Source organism: Physeter macrocephalus, chromosome 2 (genome assembly GCF_002837175.3).
Source record: "Physeter macrocephalus isolate SW-GA chromosome 2, ASM283717v5, whole genome shotgun sequence".
NCBI lineage: Eukaryota > Metazoa > Chordata > Mammalia > Artiodactyla > Physeteridae > Physeter > Physeter macrocephalus.
In genome coordinates this window covers 127,664,686-127,681,486 of record NC_041215.1, presented here as the reverse complement: position 1 = coordinate 127,681,486, position 16,801 = coordinate 127,664,686, and the positions used below count along the sequence as shown (strand labels likewise).

Sequence of the window (16,801 nt, the reverse complement as noted above, 5' to 3'; positions counted from 1 at the left end):
GGCCACACCAGTGAGGAGCCCCCGTACCGCAAAAAAAAAAAAAAAAAAGAAAGAAAGAGCCAAAGGTGGGGACTTAGGGGGCTCTGATACAGCACTCCATAGCACTCAACACTCCCTTCTTGAGAGTAACAGTTGGCAGAATAAAGCATACCCTTTGAAAGGTACAGAAGTTTGGAAAAAGTTTGCAAGGTAGGCATTCTCCCAAAGCTGTTGTTTCTATGTTTTCGTGGCATCGCATTTGGGTTGTTCAGGCTTTTTTTTTTTTTTTTTTTTTTTTTTTTTGATAGACTCCAATTAGAAACATATTGTCTTGGCCACTCCTATGTGATGACAGCCTTTTATTTATGAGAAGATAGGTTAGAGGGATGCTGTTCTGAGTGATGGGGTGTTTTTATTTGGTGTCATCAAAAGCGTGGTTGAGACCAAAGGTTTTTTGCTCTTAACACAGGAAGTTGCAACAAAGGAAATCCTCATAGACTGTTGTGGGTACCGTGTGTGACAGCCTTTTGGGAATTGTAGAGTGCTGTACACACCGCTGTTCACGGTGTCCAGCTGACAGCCAGATGGGCCTTTACTTAGCTGTGACCTAGGAGCTGCACCCTAGGCCGGAGAACAGTCCTAAAGTCTCTGCGACTCCTCTGTAGCTTTGTTTTCAGGCTAGACAGATGCGTGGGATGAGCAAGTAGTCATGTTAGGCTTGCTCTAGGTAAAACAGTGAACAAGGCAGTGGTTTTCCTTTTTGCAGCTTGTCTAAAGCAGAGAGCCCCAAACTGCTGAGGTACATGTACCCTTGGGAGACCAAAAGATTCTTAAACGTTATGCAACCAGCTTGGACAAGTAATTAAAGGAATTAATTTCTCGACTGTTACAGATATTCTTTCTTAGGATTGTTCTATCTGAAAATGGGCCTTTGGACTAGGTTCTCACCACCCCTTTCACAACTGTCCTTCTACTTTTCAAAAGAAAGGCATACCTCCACCCCAGCCCTCTGCTCCATCCATCCCGAATGTTACCAGCCTGCTTTGTCCAGACTGTTTGTGGGGCCGGATGAAGGGTGTTGAGAACAGAAAGCATCTACCTTCTGGGCTGCACATCCCCTGGGCCAGTTGGTTTCCCACTTTCTGTTTTCATCACCATTGAAGGAAGACTCTATCAACTGGTAGATCTTTCAAAATGATTCTTGATGATAAATTCTATATTGCTTTTGATATACAACTCAAGAGAAGTTCTCAGAATTGAGTGACATTTGTGTTACAAATTCCTTCCATTCACAACTTCTGAACTTTGTGAATAAGTTTTATTAGGCTTTACAGCTTTAAAAATTAAAATGGAAGTAACATTGTTGCTGAACCTGTCTCATTCCAGTAAGAAGTATTATTACTCTAGGACTAAATAAACTAATTGAGAAACAAAAGAGCCCACGTCTTTCATTGCCAATATAATTTCACTTTTAATGTTTAGTAATTGTTTATAAAGATTTAAATTTATTTATGTTTCTGATGAATCATATACTACTAATAATCATAACAATAAGTCAATCTGGGAGAAAAATCTTTTTTAAGATTCAGAGATTTGTGATCAGAAGAAATTAAAAAAATATCGAATTTATATATATTTTTGTTGCAGAGAAGTAGTGTGGGGTGATCAATATGATTTTCAAGTATAAAATTATATTGCACAAGGATCTATGTGGGGGAGTGGAATGGAAATACAAAATCATGAAGAAAAATAATGTTAAAAACCGTGTGCATATATTTTATACTGATGATGGTGAAAATCAGATTGCCTGGCATTGTGATGTACTGGCTACAGCTAAAATAGTGCTGCAACAGTTTTATTTTATAGGTAACAATTTACAATGTTCCAGATTATACTCCTTGCAATAAAAAGATTAAAGATTTTATATGTTAACTTTAAAAAAGGAATAGAGCGTTCAAATAGGTTTCTCAAAATTCTGATGGGAGTTTGAGAGCAGAAAAGTCTGAAGGCTGGGGTGTCAGTTGGGAGAAGGGACATATGTTGGAGTCCAGAAATCCAGATTCTGCCATTTATTAGCTCTGCAACTTTGCACAATTAATTAAACTGATCCAGTGTCCTTTTATTTTTTTCGGTCGTGCTGCGGGGCTTGTAGGATTTTAGTTCCCTGACCAGGGATTGAAACCTGGCCCATGGCACTGAGAGCGCAGAGTTCTTAACCACTGGACAGCTGCCAGGGAATTCCCCAGTTGGCTTTTCTTACGCAATGAAAATAATACTTTTCTTACTAAACTGTGGTGAAAAGAGGCGACTCGATTGTGGGTAACACTCTAGGCAGAGGGTCCTACGTATAATCAGTAAGTGCTGGTTTCTCATTACTTCTTCCAATGCCATTATGATTTTTTTCTCCATCTCCTTCATTCTTCCTTCTTCTACCCTCTTGTATATTCAAAATTAGCCTCATCTTACATCCCCTATTAATTATATTTGATTCACATTTGAAAGGTCCCAGAGTGTCTTCTATAAGTCCATTCATCCAATAGATATACATTGGGTACTTATTATATTTCAGAGACTATTATGGCACTGGGGATAAACCTGTGAATAAAAAAAGATGAAATCCCTATCGTCATAGAGCTTATATAGCAACTAAGTGCATGGTGATGGGAATGCATCAGCTACTCCCAGCATATCAGTGTCCTCTCACTGTTAGTTAATGTCCTTTCACATTGGACTCCCACTGACTAATGGGAGACCAGTTAGGTTCCTGCAGGTTGGTTCAGCTGTCCATTCATCCATTCATCCATCTATCCACCCAGCCATCTTTTCAATTAAAATGTACTGAGACACTGCTAGGTGTTAGGGCCACCATCAGACAGACATTCTTCCTCTGAAAGGTGACCACAGCAACACACTATTTTAACAAAATCCCCTTGATGCATGCTTTATCACAATACGTCTGGAGACTAATTGCATGATGTATCTATTTTTTGCTTAAAATGCAAATACCTCTGGTTTTCTTTCATTTTTGACTGTGTTTCCTATTTGTTTAAAATATCAAATACATTTTGAATGATTCAAACCAATTTGTGTATTCCTCATAAAACAATAATTTGTTTTACTGAGACTTGCTTCTGGAATGCAAGTAAAAAAGTATTTTAAATGATGGATTTAGGGATGGGAGAAGATCTAGGTACTCAAAGTGATTCTGTTTCCACTTGGTTTTGAAACTATCATGGAATGTTGTTCCACCACTTACTTGGAAAACTAGTCTCTCATAAATGCAATACTGAGTTAGTTTATCCAGATTTTATCCAGAAGTTTAAAAATAGTTTGTAACATTCTACACTCCCAGTTTCCTTCTCTCTACCCAATTCTTACAGATACAGGTCTTCAGAGAAGCCAAAGTTTTAAAGATGAGACATTTCAGTTCGTTCAGCCAAAGAGATCTTTTATCAAAGCATACAGTTCTTTGAGTCAAAATATTTTTTCTTTTTTAAAATTGAGATAAATTTCACAAAATAAAACACACCTTCTTTACTCTTTTAAAGTTTATAATTCACTGGGTTTTTTGTTTGTTTGTTTGTTTGTTTGTTTTGCGGTACGCAGGCCTCTCACTGTTGTGGCTTCTCCCGTTGCGGAGCACAGGCTCCGGACGCGCAGGCTCAGCGGCCACGGCTCACGGGCCCAGCCGCTCCGCGGCATGTGGGATCTTCCCGGACCGGGGCACGAACCCGTGTCCCCTGCATCGGCAGGCGGACTCTCAACCACTGCGCCACCAGGAAAGCCCAATTCAGTGGTTTTTAGTGTTCTTAGAATGTTGTGCAACCATCACCACTATCCAGTTCCACAACATTCCCATCACCCCAACTCTTCCCTTCTCCAACCCCTGATAATTACTAATCTATTTTCTGTCTCTATGGAGTTGCCTATTCAGGCCATTCCATATACATGGAATTATACAGTATGTGATTTCTTTCACTTGGAATAATGTTTTCAAGGTTCATCCATGTTGTAGCACGGATTGGTACTTCATTCCTTTTTATGGTCAGACGTAGCACGTTTTGCTTATCTATTCATCGGGTGAAGTGAGTCGTTCCCATTTTTTGGCTGTTACAAATAATTCTGCTGTAAATATTCATGTACAAGTTTACGTGTGAACATATGTTGTCAGTTCTCTCGGGTGTATACCTAGGAATGAAATTGCTGGGTCATACGGTAACTCTATGTTTAACTTTTTGACAACCTGGCAGAATGTTGTACCATTTTACATAAAAACATGTTTATATGTATTTGCTGTATGTAGGCAAAATGTGTATTTCTATACTAGGGGATTCCTTTTTAGTTTCAAAAAATAAAAAAAAGCCCTTGAAAGAATTGTAGCTTGGATTTTTAAGAGAAAAGATTAAATAGAAGAAAATTCCCCTTAGCAAAATGAAGCAGTATTTTTTGTACAAGCATTACGTACGTACATCTTTTCGTTTCTCAAAAATATATTTATGCCGTAAAGAATTTAAGAATAGTTTTACTTCTAAGAATTAAAAATTAAGTATTCAGTTTAACCATTGCTAAGAAAAGATTGTTATGTCAAAACACTGTTGAAGTTCTCCTTTAGAAAATATTTCCATCACTAACTCTGAATGATGAAAGTAATTATTTTCAACATTATAATGCATACTCTGTTTTAAGAGATATATTTATATTTAACATATACAGACTTTAAACCCAGGACATAGAACCTCACTTGTAGATGAGAGTCTTCTGGAAGAGAAGAGTGGCGGAATTTTTTTTAAGTACCAAGATTTGACTCTGAAGTAATTTGTGCACATGGCATTGGTAAGGCGCTCTTTCAGGTGGATCAAGCCCTTGGCCACAGATTCCTGGTGAGTGTCCTCAGGTACGATCACTGGCTTTTATTTAATAATTTCCCCTAAAGGTTGGTTCTGCAGGTGTAAATTATCTGAATGCTTCACATGTCAAAAAGCCCAATTATTCCAGAAATCTACGGATTATGCCTGCTGCCATTCTGCGATTCATTTTTATTATTATTATTATTTTTTTCTGTGGTACGCGGGCCTCTCACTGTTGTGGCCTCTCCCTTTGCGGAGCACAGGCTCCAGACGCGCAGGCTCAGCGGCCATGGCTCACGGGCCTAGCCACTCCGCGGCATATGGGACCTTCCCGGACCGGGGCGCGAACCCGGTTCCCCTGCATCGGCAGGCGGATGCGCAACCACTGCGCCACCAGGGAATCCCTCATTTTTATTATTAAACAGCAGTCCTCTCTCCTCTCCGCCAGTTGCACCCACATGATCACCCAATGGGGGGACGCACAAGGCCACAGATTCTTGCTCGCCTATTCACTGGGTTTGAATAGCAAAAACCTTCTCATATGTCCAGAGCAGCAGGGTCCCTATAACTAGGAGAGTTAGGACAATGCACTTCATGAGTGGGGTAGGCAGAATAATGACCCCAGAGATGTCCACATCCTAATCCCCAGAGCCTCTGAATGTGCTCTGCTATGTAGCAAGGGGGAATTATGGTTGTAGATGAAATTAAGGTTGCTAATCAGCTGACCTGGCCATGGGGAAATTATCCTGGATTATCTGGGTGGGCCCAGTATAATTAAAAGGGCCCCTAGAAGCGAAAGAGGGAGGCAGAAGAGTGAGAGTTGAGACGGAGACGTGATGAAAAGATCAGAGGTCAGAGGGTTGCAGCAAGGGAGAGACTCAACTGGTCACCGCTGGCTTTGAAGGTGGAAGGGACCATGAACCAGGGAATGCAGGCAGCCTTTAGAATCTGGAGAAAGCAAGGAAACTGAGTCTCTCTTGGAGCCTCCAGAAGGAACACAGCCCTGCCAGCACCTTGATCTTTTGCCAGTGAGACCTACTTCAGACTTCTGACCTCCAGAACCATAAGAGAATAAATGTGTATTGTTTTCAGCCACAGAGTTTGTGGTCATGTGTTACAGCAGCAGTAGGAAACTAATATGAGATTATTTGAGGTGACTAAAAAAAATATTGGGAATTAAGACAGGGAAATGTTAAACAGTGAAAAATATGAGAAGTTTTGGAGCTGATGAACATGTATTGATGGGCTGTGAAAGGAGACAGGGTGATGGGAAAGAGAACGCAATTCTTTCAGAAATGCAGCCAAGTCTTATTTATTTGGAGCGAATGTGAAGGAAACTGCAAAGTACTCTTAATTTTGAATTGTTCTTTAAAGAAAAAAAAAAAGCAACCCCACTCCTAAGCGTGTATCTGGGAAAGAGAAAATTCTAATTTGAAAAGGTAACATGCACCCCTGTGTTCATAGCAGCACTATTTACAATAGTCAAGACATAGAAGCAACCTAAGTGTCCGTCGACAGATGAATAGATAAAGAAGATATGGTGTAGATATATACAATGGAATATTACTCATCCACAAAAAAGTATAAAATAATGCCATTTGCAGCAGCATGGATGCAACTAGTAATTATCATACTAAGTGAAGTCAAACAGAGAAAAACAAATATCATGATATCGCTTATATGTGGAATCTAAAAAAATGATACAAATGAACTTATTTACAAAACAGAAACAGACTCACAGACATAGAAAACAAACTTATGGTTACCAAAGGGGAAAGAGAGGGAAAGGATAAATTAGGACTTTGGGATTAACAGATGCATGCTACTATATATAAAATAGATAATCAACAAGGACTTACTGTGTAGCACAGGGAACTATATTCAGTATCTTGTAATATATAATGGAAAAGAATCTGAAAAAGAATGTGTGTATCTATATATCTGAATCACTTTACTGTAGACCTAAAACTAACACAACATTGTAAATCAACTATACTTTAATTTTAAAAAAGACAAACATAAAAAAAGAATTGCCTTATTTTTTAAAAAAAAACCTGCTGTATTAAAAAAAAGGAATCGCCTTATTTTAAAATATATTAAGCAGCAGGAGGGAAAAAATGGGGGATGGGGTGGGGGGGGAAGGGGCAGTCGCAGGGTTTGAGATCCCTAAGGGCCACCTCCAAGCCACTCTGCTTACAGCCTTTTGGGCACATTATCCAACATTTCTGAGTCAGTTTGCTCTGGTGTAAAATGTGGAAAAACCTACCCTGCCTACAATTTTAATGAGACTGTATATACGGAGGCCAAAATTGCTATAAGATGTAACCTGTCCTTATTGACAAATGTCCAAAGCGATAACGACCTGATTGAACAACAGTTGTTGTAAATACTTTAATTTGATTTAAAACAGTTTATTCCCTCCATTTAACACGTCTTTCTCCTTTTGATTTTCTGATTTACCCCATTACTACACTGAAATGCCACCCTGGCCTTTACTGGCATTGTCGTGAATTCCAAGAGAAGGGTCGCGGAGAAGGGGGACTTCAGTGTGGAGGCCAGAGAGTGTGGGCCGGACCCACCCCCAGTCTCCCATCTCCTAGCCTGGGTCTCAGGCAGAGGCACGCCTCTGTAGGTTTCTGTAATGCTTATCAGCATCTCAACGCAGGAAGAAGGAGCCGAGGATGGAGAAATAAGGCTCCTTTGGACAGGAGGTTTCAGAGAGGAGAAGGCTCTACACGAAAAAAGGGACAAGGGCGGCAGAGAAATCACAGCCCGAGTCTGGGCCCCAGTTCTCCTCCCATCCAAGCTCTGTTTTAAGGATTCAATGCGATGATGGATGTGGAAGCTCTTGGACAATCATAAGCCCGAGGCAGACATACGCAGTTTTTAGTGGTTGTCCTAGTCACTCCAGGCTGCTGTGGCAAATACCATCGACTGGGGGCTTATGAGCAACGCAGATTTACTCCTCAGAGTTCTGGAGGCTGACAGTCTGAGATCCGGGTATCAGCACGGGCATGTTATTGTGAGGATGCTCTTCTGGGTTGCAGACTGCTGGCTTCTCATCGTATCCTCACATGGTAGAAGGACTGAGAGAGAGCTCTCCAGGTCCTTTTACAAGGGGAATAATCCCCTTCACAAGGACTGCACCCTCATGACCTAATACTCCCAGAGGCCCCACCTCCTAATACTATCACATGGGGGTTAGGATTTCAACATATGATTTGGGGGAGGACACACACATTCAGTCTTTTTTTGGTTGCATCTTTCCTGTTAAAATTTCTCTATAATAATGACGTTACCCCAGTTGGATTTCTGCCTCACTTATAAGACGCTGAACTACCTAACTCTCCCCTGAGTTGTTCGTATTGTTTCCCAAACCGTCTCCCCAGTCCAGTTAGGTTTCTTCCATCCTCCCTCCTTCCGGCTGGTTCCACTTAACAGCGTCCAGGATACATGAGTCTTTGCAGCAGTTCCTGGACAAAGCTGCCTCCTTCCAGCTCTCCTCTAGTTTTCATTCTGAGAGTCCTCTCCCTCCGCTCACCCGTCCATCCTGGTCTCACCTTCCACGTGTCCCCACCGTACCCGGCACAATGCGGACCACACCAAAGGGTGTGAGTACTTGACTGATTAAAAGGAGGAAAGGTAGTGATGACATCCAGAGAGAGGATAACATTTATCTTGCCACTTGTGACAATCAACTGGCGACAGTAGCCTTATTGGAAACTAAAAAAAAGGTTTCTGGAGTTAATTCTTGTGTTCTTTTTCTTTTTAGTTTGTTTTGCATTAAAACCAGCAGTTTAAATTAATCTGCGTTTTTGCTTTTTCGTAGGTCGCTCATACTTATTCTCTTTTCTGTACAACATGCGTACGGGGTAAGTCCATTAATGAGCTCTGGTTGCACGTTGAAAATTCACTTTATTGAATGAATCATTTTTATTATACTTTTTAAACCATTTTAAAAAATGCAAGTATAGTTAATTTACAATATTGTGTTAGTTTCAGGTGTACAGCAAAGTGATTCTGTTTATCTATCTATCTATCTCTTGATTCTTTTCCATTATAGGTTATTACAAGATATTTAATATAGTTCCCTGTGCTATACAGTAGGTCCTTGTTGGTTATCTATTTTGTATATACTAGTGTGTATATGTTAATCCCAAACTCCTCATTATTCCTCCCCTCCTTTCCCCTTTGGTAGCCATAAGTTTGTTTTCTGTGTCTGTGAGTCTATTTCTGTTTTGTAAATAAGTTCATTTGTATCATTTTTTTTAGATTCTACATATAAGCGATATCATATATTTGTCCTTCTCTGGCTTTTTTCACTTAGTATGATAATTTCTAGGTCCATCCATGTTGCTGCAAATGGCATTATTTCATTCTTTTTTATGGCTAATATAACATTATATATATATATATATATATTTATCACATCTTCTTTATCCATTCTTCTGTCGGTGGACATTTAAGTTGAATCCCAAACTCCTAATTATTCCTCCCCTCCTTTCCCCTTTGGTAGCCATAAGTTTGTTTTCTGTGTCTGTGAGTCTATTTCTGTTTTGTAAATAAGTTCATTTGTATCATTTTTTTTAGATTCTACATATAAGCGATATCATATATTTGTCCTTCTCTGGCTTTTTTCACTTAGTATGATAATTTCTAGGTCCATCCATGTTGCTGCAAATGGCATTATTTCATTCTTTTTTATGGCTAATATACCATTATATATATATATTTATCACATCTTCTTTATCCATTCTTCTGTCGGTGGACATTTAAGTTGCTTCCATGTCTTGGCTATTGTAAATAGTGCTGCTATGAACATTGGGGTGCATGTATTTTTTCAAATTAGAGTTTTCTCTGGATAAATGCCCAGAAGTGGGATTGCAGGATCACATGGTAACTCTATTTTCAGTTTTTTAAGGAACCTCCATACTGTTCCTCATAGTGCCTGAACCAATTTACATTCCCACCAGCAGTGTGGGAGGGTTCCCTTTTCTCCACACCTTCTCCAGCATTTATTATTTGTAGACTTTTTGATGGTGGCCATTCTGACTGGTGTGAGGTGATACCTCATTGTTGTTTTGATTTGCATTTCTCTAATACTTAGCAATATTGAGCATCTTTTCATGTGCCTCTTGGCCATCTGTATGTCTTCTTTGGAGAAATGTCTATTTAGGTCTTCTACCCATTTTTTATTTGGTTGTTTGGGGTTTTTTTATATTAAGCTATATGAGCTGTTTGTGTATTTTGGAAATTAATCCCTTATCAGTAGCATCATTTGCAAATATTTTCTCCCAGTCCTTAAGTTGTCTTTTCGTTTTGTTTATGGTTTCTTTTGCTTTGCAAAAGATTTTAAGTTTAATTAGGTCTCATTTGTTTATTTTTGTTTTTATTTCCATTACCCTAGGAGACAGATCCAAAAAAATATTGCTGCGATTTATGTCAAAAGATGTTTTGCCTATGTTTTCTTCTAGGAGTTTTATAGTATCCTATCTTACATTTAGGTCATTAATCCACTTTGAGTTTATCTTTATATATGGTGTTAGAGAATGTTCTAATTTCATTCTTTTACATATAGCTATCCAGTTTACCCAGCACCACTTATCAAAGAAACTGTCTCTTCTCTACTGTATATTCTTGCCTCTTTTGTTGTAGAGTAATTGACCATAGTACATGGTTTTATTTCTGGGCTTTCTATCCTGTTCCATTGATGTTTATGTCTGTTTTTGTGCCAGTACCATACTGTTTTGATTACTGTAGCTTTGTATTATAACCTTAATTCAGGGAGTGTGTTTGCTCCAGCTCCATTCTTCTCAAGATTGTTTTGGCTATTTGGGGTCTTTTGAGTTTCCATACAAATTAAAAAATTTTTTGTTCTAGTTCTGTGAAAAAATGCAATTGGTAAATTAATAGCGATTGCATTTAATCTGTAGATTTCCTTGGGTAGTATAGTTATTTTGACAACATTGATTCTTTCAATCCAAATACATAGTATATCTTTCCATCTGTTTGTGTCATCTTTGATTTCTTTCTTCAGTGTCTTATAGTTTTCAGAGTACAGGTCTTTTGCCTCCTTAGGTAGGTTTATTCATAGGTATTTTTTTTTCTTTTTGATGTTATGGCAAATGGAGTTGTTTCCTTAATTTCTCTTTCTGATATTTCGTTGTTAGTGTATAGGAATGCAAGAGATTTCTGTGCATTAATTTTGCATCCTGCAACTTTACCAGATTCACTGATGAGCTCTAGTAGTTTTCTGGCAGCATCTTTAGGATTTTCTAGGTATAGTATCATGTCATCTCTGCAAACAGTGACAGTTTTACTTCTTTTCCAACTTGGATTCCTTTCATTTCTTTTTCTTCTCTGATTGCTGGGACTTTCAGAACTATGTTGAGTGTAAGTGGTGAGAGTGGACATTCCTGATCTTAGAGGAAATACTTTCAGGTTTTCACCACTGAGTATGATGTTAGCTGTGGGTTTGTCATATGTGGCCTTTATTATGTTGAGGTATGTTCTCTCTATGCCCACTTTCTATAGAGTTTTTTTTTTTATCGTAAATGGATGTTGAATTTTATCAAAGGCTTTTTCTGCCTCTATTGAGATGATCATATGGTTTTTGTGCTTCAGTTTGTAAATGTGGTATTTCACATTGATTGATTTGCAGATATTGAAAAATCCTTGCATCCCTGGGATAAATCCCATTTGATCATGGTATATGATCCTTTTAATGTATTGTTGGAGTTGGTTTGCTGGTATTTTGTTGAGGATTTTTGCCTCTGTGTTCATCAGTGATATTGGCGTATAATTTTCTTGTTTTGTGATATCTTTGTCTGGTTTTGGTATCAGGGTGATGGTGACCTTATAGAATGAATTCAGAAGTGTTCCTTCCTCTACAATTTTTTGGAATAGTTTCAGAAAGTTAAGTGTCAACTTGTCTCTAAAGGTTTGGGAGAATTGGCCTGTGAAGCCACCTGGTCCTGGACTTTTGTTTGGTGGGAGTTTTTAAATCACACATGCAATTTCAGTACTTGTAATTGGTCTGTTCATATTTTCTATTTCTTCCTGGTTCAGTCTTGGGAGATTGTACCTTTCTAAGAATTTGTTCATTTCTTATAGATTGTCCATTTTATTGGCATATAGTTGCTTGTAGTAGTCTCTTATGATCCTTTGTATTTCTGCAGTGTCAGTGTAACTTCTCCTTTTTCATTTCTGATTTATTGATTTGAGCCCTCTCCCTTTTTTCTTGATGAGTCTGGCTAAAGGTTTATCAATTTTGTTTACCTTTACAGAGAGTGAGCTTTTAGTTTCATTGATCTTTTCTCTTGTGTTCTAGTCTCTATTTCATTTATTTCTGCTCGGATCTTTATGATTTATTTCCTTCCTTTATGAATAAAAACTTTGGGTTTTGTTCATTCTTTCTTTATTATTCTTTTAAACAATTCACTCTCTGGGATTATTCTCTCATCTGTAAAAATGAGGTGTTGGATTAGATGAACTCTAAGGTTTCTTTTATATTCTACAGTTAAGACTGATTACCAAATTGAATAGGTATTAGAGATTTTTTTTGTTTTATAATATAACCCTTTCTTCAAAACTTTTTTCAGAGTGGGCAGGAAGCAGCTGGGCCATTACAAGATAAATCAAGAAGTATAAGATTAAATTTGAACGTTTTAATTCTGGAGAAGGATAAGCCTAGAACATTCCGTAATAAGCCCTCTTTCTTCTGCCTCCTCGCTAGAGAATCTAAGTTATTAAACCCAACTTCAGACATTTCTAGGAAATCCTACCAGAGGCAGCCTGTAGTCAGGTTCATCTTGAGAAAGCCAGATTGGTTTAAATCACGCTAGTGAACACATGTCTGTCTATCCATCCGCCATCTTGGATCCACCTGATCCAACTTCGGTGATTTCAAGTTATCATAGGTCTTTGCAGAGTGAATCACAATAGAAAGTTGCCGTGCGTTCTCCTTTCCCTTTTAGTCAGGAGCAAAAGCACATGCATTAAAGAATAGGATGCCCTAGGTTCTTGGCTCTGCCATTGATTCATCTCTTAACCTGTTCAAGACTCAGTTTTCTCCTGTGGGAAGTGGGCATGATAAAATTTGCCCAACTTAGTTCACAGGCATTTCAGAGCATCACCTCAAATAATGAACAGAAACATACTGAAATATTTGTGTGTGAATTATTTTTTCTCTTATCTGACTTTTCTAAGTTCCTTTTGTATTACATTCTTTTTTTTCTATTACAAAAGTCTACAAAGCACTAAATTTTACTTCCTTTGTTTCTTATGTCTCATATACGTGCATATAACTCCTGAACCAAAGATTATTCTATCCTGGGCCTTCCTACCAAATTCTGGTATGCGAAGATTCTAGAGATTTCACACAGAGAGTGGCTATACTATAGGTGGGTTTTAAAGGTAGAGAAATAAATTGATGCAATCTCTATGGAAGGCAATTTGTCATTATCAGGATTTTAAATGCACATGCCTATTGACATAGCAATTTCCCTTTTTGGAATTTATCATACATATTTATTCTGACTTATGCATAAAGGTATATGCACAAGAATATTAGTTTAAAGGTAGTGTTTGGTAGCAAAAAAGGGAGATAATGAAATGACCATCAATAAGGACTGATTAAACAAGTTATAGTACTTTGTTTGGTGGATAGTCATATGTATTAATTCAGAATGATTAAGTGAGAAAAGCAAGGTACAAAGAAATATACCATTTGGGTAAAAATAAAACAAGGACAAAAATCACCAAAAGTGTGTGTGTGTGTGTGTGTGTGTGTGTGTGTGTGTGATCATTGCGTAAATATGCTCGTAAATGCCCAGACACGGATTTGAAGAGAGCGATTACCTTTAGGGGAGGGAACTGGGGGCCAGAGCTGGAAGATAAAATGTCTTTTTCCAGTACACTATTTTGTACTGTTTGAATTATCATGTGCATATGTTATTTGTTTTGCAAAAAAAACCCAATAAAAGTAAAAAATGCAAGACTGGTTACTAATCTGGAAGTTAGTAAAATATTTTCTTTAACTTTCTATGCAACAAATATTTGTTTAATAATATCTGAGATAAAATAGATAGTGACTTTTCTTCTCTTTGAAGAAGAATAACACTGGTTTTTGAGAATGCCACTGTATTCCCAGTGAATGTGGTTTATATTTTGGATGTTGACTTGTCTTAGATATTGTCTTGATCCCTTTTTAATGGGATTATACAGTCTGTTTCTGAGGTGCAGTTTCTTCCTCTATAAATGCCCCCCCGCTTTAAAGTGATGTTTTTGGGGATATGTCTGATGTAGAAGAGCTTCGTAGGGTCTAAAATCACCTCGCTTTTTTCTTTTATTGGTCCAAGTCAAAGCTTTACATGTGTTCCTTTATTAGAATTCTGCTAATCTACTTTAAACTGATTCTTGTCTGAAATTTAATTTTGCTACAAACATCTCAATGATCCTTGGCACAATTCGGTAAAAAAAAAACAAACTTGCCTTTATTTTCAAGCCATCTAATCAACTGACCTTCTTTTTTCTCTGGTTGTTTTGATATTTCACTGAACACATAGTAATGAATCCCAACCTTAGATGAACCCAAGTGTTCAGCCTAGTTATTTTAAGTGCTTTCATGCTGTCCTGACCTGGCCCTGAGCATTTAAAAAATTGTTTTTACCTAATCAGGGTTTTGAACTTATTGTTTCTGCATTTATAGATAACAGCGTTCCTCAAAACTCGAGAGGCATATGTTTCTGAAACTTCAAATACGTTTTTTTAAACTTAAATTATCTAATTGCTTGGCTCTTGTCAAGGTTCGAATTTTTATATACTTTTAATGACCCATAAACATTATGTTTATAAAGATGTCTTTTTTATTAATGCTTAATTTAAAGATTTTTTTATTGTGTCCGCACATATTTTTCAAGAAAAAAGAGGTTTTAATTGTATGATTGAAAAGAAAAATGCATGCTGCTTAGACTCCTTTCCCTCCCATCACATATACATATACATTTGTATGTATACATTTGTGTATTTCATGTGTACACATGTATATTCATGTATATTTAGGTACATAAGTATGTTTGTATATTTATGTATATATATCTTCTATCAGAACTGTACCTATTGGTTCAGTTGTTTTATGTTTCCCCCGTTATACGTTGGTCTAAAGGCTAAAGTCTACAGTGTTGTTAGTTTTAAGAGATCTATCGGTTATAGAAGTGTGTGGTCCTGTCCACACCCTCGGCTCCTAGCACCGAGAGCTGCGTTACCACATCCTCCCTCTCAACATGCAGCCCTGTCTGTGAACAAATGCTCAGCGCATTTTCACTGCAGGTGCATGATGCTGGCTGTCGTTAAGGATCAACTTATGGAAACAGTTCCTCTGGGACTATACTTCTGTATTGAAGTGACTGATGACTCGCCATATACATAGAATTTGTGAGAAAAAGGGGCTCATTCTTCCCACGGGGCGTGCGTGCGTGTGCGTGTGTGTGTGTTAAAGTTAAGACAAGATGCGACTGTGGGGGTCACTCTCTAAAGAGAGTTGAAGGAAAGCTAGCTAAAAGTGGGGAAAGTGCTCAAATTATTCAAGTCCAAGAGCTTTCTGGTTGAGACACACATTAGAGGGAGCCATCTTGGAGTATTGGCAAATTGTAGGGAGAACATTTTATTCCGAGTCCAAGGCTATGACTGCAGTTCTGACCCAGGAGGGCCACCCTGTGGGACACATGCCCTAGCTGATCTTGGAGATAAAGTAAGAGGGTCTTACTGAAAAAAAGCCAAGCTTATAATTTAAACTAGACACCATTGTGATGTCTAGTTGTGTACACAACTACATAGTTAACATTCTAAGATTGTTCACAACTTGGTGAACGAAGTCTTACCGAGAGAGAGATTGCAGAAGATTCTGATTAAAGCAGAGTAGCTTCATAAGGAGGTTTTTTTGTTTTTTTTAAAAAAATCCTGGCTCACATAAACCTTTATCCTGCTCATATAACCATCAACTCTTTTATTATCAAGCCACAATGTAAGTTTTTTGCCTTTTTATATATCAATATTAGTCTTTTCACAGTTTCAGAGGTAAAATTATACTGTGACATTCTCATGAGTTTGATAAACCAACAGTGCTTGTTATAAGGTATATACCGTGTACCCATCGAGGTGATGAATACTGTTAAACTAAAGCAGATTCTTCTCTTTCTAGGGTGGAAAGAAGTTTATTGGTCCCTGCGGGGGAAGAGATTGCTCTCTTTGCCAGTGCTTTCCTGAAAAGGGGTCTCGGGTAAGTGATGTAAAAATCAGCATGGGAAATGGGAAATTGCTAATCAAAGGGCATAAAGCTTCAGCTACGCAAGATGAATAAGTTCTAGAAACCTTCCGTCCAACGTTCTACCCACTCTCATCAATAATGTTTTGTTCACTTAAAATTTTGTAGAATCACCTTGTACAGAAAGGATCCTGGTGCAAATGGTCCATGCCGGGTTGCCATTATTGATATTCATGCTGTATATCAACATTTTAAAGGCTCTGTCTGAGAAGTTCTGCAGTGAGTTAAAAAAAAAAACACCTCCTTAACTTTGTTTAATGTAGTGTTTCCAGACATTTGACCACATGACTCTTTTTTGGACAACACCTATTAAAATGCCGTGGCATAGTGTTCTGTAATTGAAGTGAGAGCTGCATTTATCATGTGCTTCTTATGTGCCAGGCACTGTCCTATGTGCTCGAAATGCTTTAGCTCACTGATCCCTCACAACAGCTCTCTTCCCGTCTTATGGTGCCATCTTTGCAGAGTCGAAGACTTCAGCACAGAGCAGTTGGGCGTCTTGCTCAAGGCCATCCAGGACGGTGCTCTTGATGATGACACCCGATTCTCTGCCCTGAGATGCACAGTAACCCTTACGGTATATAGGGTCTCTTACACATTTATTTATGAACCTCTCTTGTATATTCTGACGGCAGCAGTTGGCAGGCACTAA

General features: G+C 38.2%; 1 protein-coding gene across 1 annotated transcript in view; it reads left to right on the top strand.

Moving 5' to 3' along the window:
• COL4A4 (collagen type IV alpha 4 chain) overlaps nt 1-16,801 on the top strand; it is a 156,278-nt gene that overhangs the window by 26,594 nt on the left and 112,883 nt on the right. Inside the window, exons 3-5 of the mRNA XM_028482308.2 lie at nt 4,693-4,859; nt 8,656-8,698; nt 16,027-16,104. Coding sequence (XP_028338109.1) covers nt 4,804-4,859; nt 8,656-8,698; nt 16,027-16,104 — 177 coding nt within the window. The 5' untranslated portion in view covers nt 4,693-4,803. The remainder of the gene's footprint in view (nt 1-4,692; nt 4,860-8,655; nt 8,699-16,026; nt 16,105-16,801) is intronic.